The sequence below is a fragment of the Rhea pennata genome, chromosome 4, assembly GCF_028389875.1.
Source record: "Rhea pennata isolate bPtePen1 chromosome 4, bPtePen1.pri, whole genome shotgun sequence".
In the NCBI taxonomy this organism is placed as follows: domain Eukaryota; kingdom Metazoa; phylum Chordata; class Aves; order Rheiformes; family Rheidae; genus Rhea; species Rhea pennata.
The window spans coordinates 3,219,800-3,231,009 of record NC_084666.1 but is presented as its reverse complement, the minus strand read 5'-3'; the positions used below and the strand labels follow the sequence as shown (position 1 = coordinate 3,231,009).

The window sequence follows — 11,210 nt, the reverse complement described above, 5'->3', positions numbered from 1 at the left end:
GTGAATGAGCAGGCTAAACTGGAAATCCTGTTGGATATCTCAAGAAAAAACAAGTGGAAAAGCAATAGAAGAGAAATGTCTTTAAAAGGAGGAAAAGAGAAGAATAAAAGATTTTACACAAGTCCTGAGGCAAGCCAAGACATCCAACAGCCAGCTTAGATATGTGTTTTTGGACGTGTGCTGTATGACCTTGCAAGGGATGGGCAGATGGGTGGAAGAGGCAATGCAAGACCTGCCTGGATCCAACGCAACACTACTGGACCCCATTCTCAGTCTTACATCAATGCTTACCATGGAAGCACCATGCAGGATCACTCCAGAGAAAAACATCCTGAACACAAACTCTGTTGCTATCAGGTAGCATAATCTCCATGCTCATAGTATTCACAATAAAACTGATAAACTGAAGTCAGAGAGGTGAGACATCACCTCTATTTAACAGTAAAAGGGAGCGAACACTAGAGATTGTCCAAAGAAGAGCTGAGATATGTCTTCCTTGTGCCTATGCACAGTGGTCATACGCGGCAGAGAAGCCTAGGCAAACACTTCTGGGAAGGCAGAAGTAGATTCGATCCTGGTTTGGGAGAGACAGATGGACTAGGTGACCTCCTGATGATCTTTTCCCATCTTACACTCATTGTTATCTCCAGAAGGTTCTATCATCTACATGCACAAAAGAAGCTCACAGCAATGACCTTGGCCAGGTGAATCTCCTCTGCACACTGGGTGAGTGCTATGTTTTTGTATTTCAGACATGCCCTTTTTTACTGAAACCGTCTTTTTCTCAGGAAATCTCTGAGCCAGAAGTTCTGTGAGGCTGAGGGAGTGCTGCAGAAAGCATCATCCTGTGCTTTTCCTGGTCTTGCACCTTTCCTGGTGCAAGAGACAGGACATAGGGCTAGATAGACTGACTCAACCTACTACCACCAGTCTTACGGTCCTGTTTGGTAAAGAACATCTGAAGTGATAGACGAGTTCATGGGCTAGAAAGCACCTTCCTTAGCCTCAATCTGAACAGTGTTGCTTTAAGAAGGAAAGTCAGATAGGAGAGGTTCAAATAACTAACCCCATGGAGCAGATATCGTCTACAGATAGGTGAGGGTTTGTGTAAGTGCAAAGCAGGGCTGATGCAATGCAGGTGGTCAGGAACAGAGAAGACGCCTGGAGGAGAACGAGTCTTGCCACCACATAAATATGTAGACACACTTTAAAGCCACATTTAAAGCCCAAATGCCCAAAGAATCTACACTGAAATAAGGAAACTAGACTTTTTTTCTTTTTCTTTTTTCTTTTTTTTTTTTTTTTTTTTTAAGAAAGGATACTAGTGTATTTTTTTCAAGCTTGCTGGATATCATATTGAAGCACTGTAAAGCTGTCAGAGAAATTATATACTCTTTTCTGTTGTCAACCAAAGCGTGCTTTTATGGAATCAATTAGCCACAAATTATGAACACACATCACTTGTCTGAGAATGAATTACAGTACAACCCAATAAACATAACAGTCTTTGCTCACTGGTCATCTCCCTGATGAGGAGCTCATCAGATTTTTCTACCCAACCATAAAGAAAAACTTCGTATTTGTTCGTGTTTCATTCTGCAAGCATGCCTCTTTCAAGTGCTGTAGTGCTACAGTGTTAGGGGAAGAGGGTCATTGGTATTACTGCTCTGACGTGCAAACCTGGAATTGAGCTTAGTGTGAAAAATGCAATTAAATCAGTGGAAACAGTTCATATAAGCTGGGAGGGTATGGGTGCATGTTCTACAATGGCGCTTGTAGCTGCTGTCATATCTGATAGAGAAGTGCAGCCAGTGTCATCTTTACATGGTGCTTCATGTGCTCCCTCCACAGACCTTAGAGCCCTTTGCAAAGGTGGAGAGTCACAGTCTGAAGTAGTTTGTGGGTTTTTTTTGTTTGGATTTTTTTTTTACAGATGGGGAAACTGAGGCACAGAAAGGTAGTGTGACTTGCCCACAGTCCTGAGGCAGTTGGTGGTAAGTCTTGGACCACCTGGTCTCGCTCACAGCTGCTCAGCTCCCACCTGGGAAGCGTTAGGAAGGAAGGGTTGCCCACTTGTTCCCGCCGAGGGCAAGGGGAACTGAAGCTGCTCCTAGGGTGACGGAATGGGTGGTACGCTGAGCGGCGATGTCTGGCTGAGGAGCAGTGGCACACATGCCAGCCCCAAGAGGCAAGAGAAGCAAGGAACCTGAAATGGAGAGGCAGGAATTCACTGGTTAGGCACTAAGCTAGAGGACACGGCTCTACAGGATGCATTCGTGCCTCTCTGTGGCTTTCAGGGCCTCGTGCATACTGGCGGCGGAGAGTCTCCTGTTGATGTTCCTGTATCTGCACCTCAGGAGGTTCCAGAAAGTAGTCCTCAAGTCTCGGTTAAAGAAAGCATAAATCAAGGGGTTGATGAGCGAGTTGGTGTATCCCAGCCAGAGCAGAGTCCGCTCTAGTCGCAGAGGCATGCAGCTACATCGGATGCCGCAAATAAAAGGTCGAGCTGTTGACATCAGGAAGAATGGAAACCAGCAAAACGTAAATGCCCCCACAATAATGCCAAGGGTCCTGGCTGCTTTTTGCTCCCTTTTGAAGATGGAAATATTCTTTCGGTCTTGCCGGAGCAGTTTGGAGAGCGTGGCGCACTCCTCCACTGCTTTGGTGCGCTTGGAGCTGTGGTGGCTCCGGCTGGAGGCCTCCAGGCAGTAAACACCCTCCTCTTCGTAGTGCTTGGGGAAGTTCATGAATCGGTGTTTCTCGGCACTGACCTTGGCAGCTTTGTAGATCCGGCTGTACATGACAAGCATGACTGCCATGGGGATGTAGAAGGCAACCCCCGTGGAGTAGACCGTGTACCCAAAGTCCTGGCTGATGAGACAGACTCTTTCCACGGTAACATTCTTGGCCCAGCCAAAAAGGGGGGGAAGTGTAATAGAAGCAGACAGGAGCCAAACAATGAAGACCATTTTGGCCATCAGCTTCCCATTTTGTCTCACGGGGTATGTCAGTGGCCGAGTGATCCCCAGATACCTGGAAAAAAGAAGAGTTTCAAAGCTTATGAGGGTCACAAGGTGTGGGTGTTTTGGATTGGTGTTGGGTGATTTTCACTCCTAAGCAGCTATTAGTGCTTCTCCACAGGAGATTTTCAGCCTGGTGAGAGAAAGAAATTCCCCAAATGAGAACTTTCCTGGGGACAAGCAGTTGCAGTGTCATCTGTGAAATGGTATTTCACAGCCCTTCAGCTCTTGCCTAAATGCCCTGTTTTAACTGTTCTCTGAAGCTTTCTTGCAACTACCTCATGCATGACTGATGTGGTCTAGTTGCTGAGTGCAGTCTTGGTTCGGGGGGGGGGGAGGAAGTGCTTTAAAAACTTAATTTTCCACCAAAACTATTTTTTTACAGACAAAATGCAACAGCTTCCAGCTGTGGCAGGTAACTCACTCTAGCCTGTTCTCCTCCCAGGAAAAGAGAATGGTGATCTATGAACTCGCACTTGCACCACAAAATGTCAGAAGTGACTCCTGATGAAGCAAGTAGACTCATACCACTGCTTAACAGAGTAGGAAGGACAAAGTCATTCTCTTATTTGGCCAAGGAAGAGATCACCTTTCAGAAACTCAGGAATGAAATTGAAACCTGCAGCTCAAGTGCACCTGAGGCAATGTGCAAGGCAGCAGCAATTCACCTTTGGGAAGTGAACATAACAGACTTGAGGATGAGTCTGCAGAGGTGCAGAAAACAAAGCTGCTGATCAGGTGGTGGACCGTGGTGCAAAACTAACAGCTGTTAATTCACACCCCTTTTCAGCCGATTGACTGGATGATTGCGTCTTGAATCACTAATGCCCATTTGAAACACCACAGTCAATAGCACAGTTCACTCATCTCTGGCTATTCTGCAAAAATCAGTACAAACCTAAATGTTCCTGCAACATCTACTGGAAATAACCTCTGGAAACCAAGACAGGAGTGAGTGCCAGCTGCAGCAGCTGCCCCTCTACAAGGCCAAAAGCTCCTGAAGCAACTGTGTCCAGCCCTCCACGAGGAATAAAATGAGAGGAACGCCAGCTGGGAGATCCCAAAAGCATGTGGTGACCCATGGGTTCGCAAATCCTGATGGTCAGAGTTATTCCTTCTTATTAGCCTGATTGAAAAGAGCTGGAGTCTGCAACAACTGACCATCTCCTGGTCAGACTATGACATGTGATTTTGAAATTTCTCAGTCTTGACTGAGAACATTTATGGGACTAAAAACTGTGTCAGGTGCTAGTTGGAAAATTGTAATTGTACAGTGATAAATTGGTAGTTGGCCATCGTCCGTCAAAGATCCCACTGAGAACTTCTGCCTCCTATTCAGTCTCAAACAGCCTAGCAATAACCTCCAGCTGTCACATGGATTATTTTTGGGTTACAGCCTCCTTGATTCAAACACTGCCTGCTGTCAGGAATTTGTAGGCATTTTTAGGCAGGATCAAGTTACCTCTGAATTGTCTTGGATAAACTGGGTCAATCCAGAGGGGAAGTCAGGACAGCATCTATATAGACACTTTTTGCTCGAAGCTTTTTCAAGAAAGAAAAGGCCTTTTTTTGCCCAAAGGAAAATTTCTGCGGAGAATTTTTACCTTTATTGAATTATTATTTTATCCAACAATCAGTCTTATTGTAGCTATTAGAAGATTTTTGTTCCCTGATTTTTTTCCTGGTCCAGTTCTTCCCCCAAGTGTGGAAGACAATGAAAATAAATAAAATAAAAACAAACAAACAAACAAAAAACTGTCCTAGCCCTCAAACTCCTAAATAAAGTGAAGCCCAAAGTATTCTCCCTTGAATAATAAATAAAATACATTTGATTTTATTCACTGAATTATACTTTTTAAATTTTCTTTTTCTTCAGCTGGTCCTAGTCGCACACACAAAAGTGAAACAACGCATAGCCACTTGTGCTCCTTGGATATCCAGCAGTGGTACAGGCTGCAAGATGACATTTGTGGAGGTTAAGGCAGCGCAACCTCTCAAGAAGGGACTTTTCAGCCCATCAGCCTATGGGTTCATCACTCCTCTCCCTCACCCTTTCCCAAAACACTTAGATGAATGAGGCAGCAGGGCTGGTTTTGGTGCTGTACTTCCAAAAAGCATCATCTCCTCCTTACTGCCTGGGCTGCACACAGTGAGGATGAGAAGCAGTGAAAGATCAGGGTGTGGAGGAATGGGTGGGAGCAATCCCATTCAGCTGACCAGGGTGGAGGGAGGCAGCTGGACGCCCCTCCTGCTATAGGAAATGGCTGCTGTGTCCTCCAGGCTGGGAGACTCACTCCATCTCCAGTACAAAAGATCTTCCCTAAAGATCTTTTGATGGCCTAAAGAGGCCATCTCTGTGACATGGAGCTGGTGTTTGCAGGGCTGGGAGCAGCCGGAGTCCATCTCGTACCAGCCTGTCCTGCATCCTCTAGGGAGGACAGCAGAGGAGAAGGTGTGGAGCTGGGAACCCAGACGCAGACCCCATTCCTCTTTTCTTACACCCACCAGTATGTTAATAACCAACAGCATCTGCTTTTTTTGGGGTTGCCTCAAGGTGTTTAGAAAGGGGTTGGAGAGCACAGCTTCTAAAAAACATGACAGTGCCAATCTCCAAGTTCAGCACCCAAAATCACTTCTCTGGTATATCCAGGCCAGGAATTTCTCAAACTAATATATGTTGTGTAATATCCTTTTTTTAATGCTATTATTAGGTTTTCTTTAGAAGCCGATACACTTGGGATTTGCTGAGAACTTCAAGGAATTTATACGCTAGGCGAGCAAAACGCACAGTGACAAGATTTAAAAAGCAGGCAAAGATGACACATTTCATCTGCGGGTGCCTTGTGCAGTTGGTGCTGGAGGAAACGGGGCCGTTTTGAGGTTTTTGCTTATAATGCTGGTGAAAGCGGGAAGACCTCAAAATAGGCCAGGCAGCGCAGGAGGCTGGATTGCACAGACATGCACAGAAATTCAAATCGAATTTGCCTGCTTTGATTTTGTTGCTGTTGTTGTTATTAATCAAGTTTAGCTGTAATCAGGTAACACAAGTCAGTTCCCAGAATAGCGATTTACCAGCAGTTTGTGTGACATGGCAGGAGCCCTCTCATCACAGAGCTGGTTGTGCAAAACCTTTCCAAAGCAGAACCAAAACCTTTCCAAAGGAAAACCAAACTGCCCCCCTCTGCTCTCTCCATTTGGCAGCTGAAGAACCAGACGAGACCTGGCTTGTGCGGGTCAACTGGACCTGAAGGAGCCCTGAACTGAGGTCTCCTGGACCCTCCTGCTTCACCACACTCCCATACTTTCCCTGGGCCAAATTTAAGCTGTACACCTGGCTTCTGACACTGTGCTAGCCCCATCCTGCTGGAGGACGGGTCACCTCTAGCTGAAGGTTGTGGAGGGCAGCTGGAGGCTGTGACTGCTGGAAAAAACGTAGCTGGGTTCATTTGCCCATGCCTTAAGCCAGGGATGATGGGAACATCCTGGAGAGCTGTTCAGCTCGCTGGAGATAACTGCATTTCTGTAATAACTGAGGCCCTACCTGGCTCGAGGCACGTTTGGATGAAGGACATGGGAAGGGGAATCCAAAAAACAGCTGCTGAGGCTTCGTCCTGCTGGCTCTCGTGGGTTTCCTTTCTACCGGAGATGATGCCAATCTAGAGCACATCTGTCTGATTTCAGGTAGGAAACGCTTGCAGGGAGAAAGGGAGATCCCAGAGTGGCTGCCCGGGAAACAGCTGGAGATATTTTTCCCCTACTAGGGAAACTTAGAGCCACTTGGGGATTTGGAGTGTGTGTGGGGGTGTCTTTTATCAGCTGCTTGGTATTTTTACAAATGGTTTCATCAAAAGCTGAATGGCCCAAAGGCTTTTTGTTTGGTTTTGGGCAGTGAAGAATCTACAACATTGGCAGACTTTTATATAAGGCAAATGTGGGCGCGAGATGGACATTTCTAGCATTTTTCTTTTTTGATTTAGAAGAAAATCAATCAATCAAAACCCCTTCAAAAGAGATTATTTCTACCAGCTTCAATCAAGAGGCTTTTAGAAAGTGCTCTGCATTAATAATCAATAATAACAGCCTGCATTTTAACAGTACCTGTCATCTTGGGCAAACCAATCATCTTTTATATATATGCTAAGCAAAGTCTGAGGATACTTCAGCTGTCAATAAAAACACAACCTCATCTTTGGTGGAGACAGGCAGCTGCCTGAAGGTGATGACCAGGTCAGCAGTCGGGCTGGACTAAAAGAAATATTTATATTTCTTTGAACAGACCAAGGAAAGGAAACACTACTGCTGGCCCTCTTCCTTCTTATGGGAGGGGAGGAACAGCTAAAATTGCCACTGGTAGAAAATTTGGTTAAACCCTCAGCTGAGATGCACAGGCAGGTTATGGCTTTCAGAGCATTTCGGGCTCACTGTGGACTCTGCCATGCTTTTGCTCTGGCTTTGCAGTCAGCTCTAATTTGCACCAGGCTAGAAGTGGAAATATTTGCTTTTGTATATGCTTCATCGGGGAGAATAGTAGAAAAATCCTGTCCAGAGCACCCCAGGGCTGGTGGAAAATGGAAATCCAGACATAGTAACATCCAGGAGTGAAGTGATGACCCCAGAGATAACCAAAGGGGAAGAGGGACTTGAGGGTTAGCCTACACTAGTGATGGCCAGTGAGGGGCTGTTGCACCCTGAGGACATGCCCAGATCAAGGCCAGCAGTGCAGAAGTGGAGCAAGGGACCTCCGGAGATGAGGGGCCTCAAGAGAGGTGTCAGATGGGAACTGGTTCACTGCAAACAGCCGCTCCCACCTCTCCTGGGGTTCGGTCTTCAGACCTCATTTTGCTCAAATTACTACCTTTGCTCCTTTTCCCCACCTCAAAATACTTTTCAGGCAATTCTCCACTTGCTGCTCAACTTCCCAATCAGGTGTTTGGCTTGGTGGGGGGATGAAAGGCTGAGAGGAAACGGTGCCCCCGCAGCCTGGTCGGGCTCCCGGTGTGGTATCATCCCTGTGTTAAAGCACTGCAAGATGCCTGCAGCGGAGCAGAGAGGTACTCGGGAGCTGCATGAGATGGGGACATGGGTGACGGCCCCATGGGAGGGATTTTCCCTCCCTGCAAATTGGTGCTGGCAGCACATGTTTAGCCGAGGGGCCTGGAGCTGTCACGCTCCTTCACATCCCAAACCCGGCAAAGCTTGTCCTCGGTGACTCGTGTGGAGAAGCTCCCGCAGCTTAATGGGAGGTTACTCGGGAGCAAAAGGCCTCGCTCCTGGTTGTGAGAGCCCCCGTGGCGAGGTGATCAGCCCGTACCACTCTGAGCAGCCTCAAGGCTGCTCCCGCTGCAGCTGGGGATTTCAGATGCGACCCCCTGCCCACCCTACGTGCAGTGACGGCTTCCCCAGTGACCCCCCTGTAGGCGCCCAGCACCAGCCAGGATTTGGCCTCGGCCCAGCAGGAGGAAGCACTTCTTGGGTCCCCAAAGCCACGTGCCCCTTCCTATTTCAGAGGTGAAAGATGAGAAGCCAACACCAACCCTGGCCACCTGCCCTGTGGGGCTCTCAAGGTTCTTGTCTGCTACATCAGTGCTGAAATTGGACTAGAGAGAAGAGATTAAGAAATGGAATAAATTGCAGTAATTTTCATTAAAGGTTTGTCATTTTTGTTTGCATGTCTTGAAGAGCATTCCCTCTTGCTGTGGTAAGGAAAAATGAGAGGAGAGGAGAAGGGAAAATTTTCAGAGCAAAGCCATTCCCATTAACATGTGGGTAGCTGGTACCTCACTGCTTCTCTGCACCTCACCCACCGAGAGGAAACATTCATATATCCCACTCCGACATTTGAGCTCTTTCCTCTAACAGATGTAGACTTTTCTTCTGTCTGTACTGAATACATCTGATTTTTAGGAAGAGGCTTTTTCTCAAAACCAAGCAAAAAGTCCAGCAGCAGAGCAGGACCCCTCCACGTGGTCTGTGGGTGACTGTTTTCTCACCAGCACCATCGAGCTGATCGGGGCAGGGAGCAGAGGGTGACTTTATCTCTGCACGAGGGCACTTGGCTCTGCTCCAGAGCATTTGTTGCTGCTTATTTCTTTGGGTTAATGTCAGTTTAGCTGCAGCTGGCTTTTCCCCAAACTTCCTGCTTTTCCACCTGCCCCCCCCCCCCAAGGTGGGTGGGTGGCTGGGGTGGTCAAGGAGTCACCATGGCTGGGATGGGGCAGTCGGGGGGGCCTCCTGGGTGGCTCTACCTCCTGGTGCTGGGGTCTGACACGCAACACGGACCACCTTGCCCCCTTCATGGAGCTGCTCATCACAAACCAGCCCAGAGTAAACCCGGATCGACCTCCCGAGAAAGCCAGCGCGCATGTCAGCGCTGGATCCGGCCCACCGGCTCATCAGCACAGTGTCCCTTCTGACGCAGGCAGCTATAATTAGACCCACGGGGGTGCTGACTTGCCCGAGCCTCACCGCCTTGCGAGACGGGCTCAGCCTTTCCCTTCCCTTCAGCCAAGCACGGGGGCTCAAGCCAGCACAACCGTGCTCATGCAGGCTCTGGGCTAAAACAGGATTTTCCGGGATTTAGGATGGAGTGAGGGGGAGGTATTGCCATCCTTAGCTAACACAGAAGTCCAGGGCTCTGCAGAGCATCGCATGGGACTGGGCTCACCATCTCCCAATGGCCAGATTTTTCAAAGTGCCTGTGGTTTTTTTGTTGTATGTAATAATCATATGATCAAGCCTCCTCTCACAGAGCTGGGGATGGGCAAAGGTTGGGTGGCAGGTTCATGCTCTAGGCTCTGCTCCTCAAGCCACGGACGAACAATATGAATCAGCTGCCTGGAGGAGGACTAAAGAAGTAACTTAAGGAAGTTACTCAAGAAAGCAACTTAAGCTCAGCTCCTCCAAAGGTACTGGGGCATCTAGTTTATATAGCCCTCAGCCACCCTGTTCACCTGCAAAAGACATGCAGCAGTTTTCACTCAACAGGGAAAATCATTCTGGTGGCCCTCAGTCTCCAGGACTGCCCCTGTGTTTGAGCCCACCTCAACACATGTAGCCGGTGCCTCAGCCTCCCTTACCTGTCCACGCTGATGATGCACAAGGTCATGATGGAGGCGGTGCAACACATAACGTCCATGGCGATAAACACATTGCAAAACACCTTCCCAAAGAGCCATTCGCCTCCCACTAAATCCGTGATGGTCACGAAAGGCATGACAGCGAAGGCCACCGAAAGGTCGGCTGCTGCTAGGGACACTACCAAGTAGTTGGAAGGCTGCCGGAGCTTCTTGACGATGCACACGGAGATGATGACCAGGCCGTTGCCAGCAATGGTCATTAGGATGATGATGGAGAGCACCACTCCGATGACAATCTTCTCCGTGTCCCCATAGAGCAGGATCTCCTCGCCGCAGTCCGTCACGTTGGTGAGGTTGGAGGGTGGCAGCTCTGGCTCAGCTGGGACGGAGGGTTCCTCAGTCATGAATGGATTTGGGAGCGGTTTCCAAGCCGGGTACTGCTGCTCTGCGTTCTCCACAAAGAGAAGATGGTGCTCCAGAAACCGGCTGGGGCTGGCCCTTAGCAACATGCTCTGAGCTTACCGCAGCGGGCACCGGCACCAGTTTTCTCCCAGCAATGACACCTCCAGTGACAAACCAGAACATTTTATCACAAATGAGCTAGGAAAATAAAGTACTCCCCTAACCCTGTCTCTTGCATCCCAAAGCTGCAGCTGGATCTCACGTGCTCAGTGAGAAGCAGCTTCCCAAGTCAGCTCAAAGACGCACAGTTTGCCAGAGGATGCTCGGAGAAAGCTCACCGCCACTTTTAAAGGAGCCCAAGCTGCCCGGTCCATCTGCGGTGGCTGCCTAATTGCCTACGTGCCTTTCCAGGAGGCTGGATAGTGGCAGTGGGTCATAACCGTCCGTATCGTTAGGCGTTGCTGCCAAGCTGTGCTGCTGCTCTTGCACTTCTCTTGTGCCTCTGTGCATTTAAATCACATGCAACTACATGCATACGCCTGTGCATGAATACACGAGTGTCAAGTGATGCTACAGATCAGATCCACAATTAGGTGCGTGCACATATCACCAGCTTTATCTTGTGCATGTGTTAAAGCACAAACTTGTAAGGCATAACTGCACATGCACGCATGCATGCGGCACGCCGCTACAACATGCAATGCGTGTGAAT

General features: G+C 48.4%; 1 protein-coding gene across 1 annotated transcript; it reads right to left on the bottom strand.

Annotated features, from left to right (window-relative positions):
• Positions 1–2,261: 2,261 nt before the first annotated feature.
• LOC134139890 (5-hydroxytryptamine receptor 7-like) lies at positions 2,262–10,605 on the bottom strand. Its single transcript, XM_062574672.1, has 2 exons — positions 10,097–10,605; positions 2,262–3,033 (listed from the first exon to the last, which is right to left on the bottom strand). Exons 1-2 carry the CDS (start codon positions 10,603–10,605, stop codon positions 2,262–2,264), a joined length of 1,281 nt encoding a protein of 426 aa, XP_062430656.1.
• Positions 10,606–11,210: the final 605 nt, after the last annotated feature.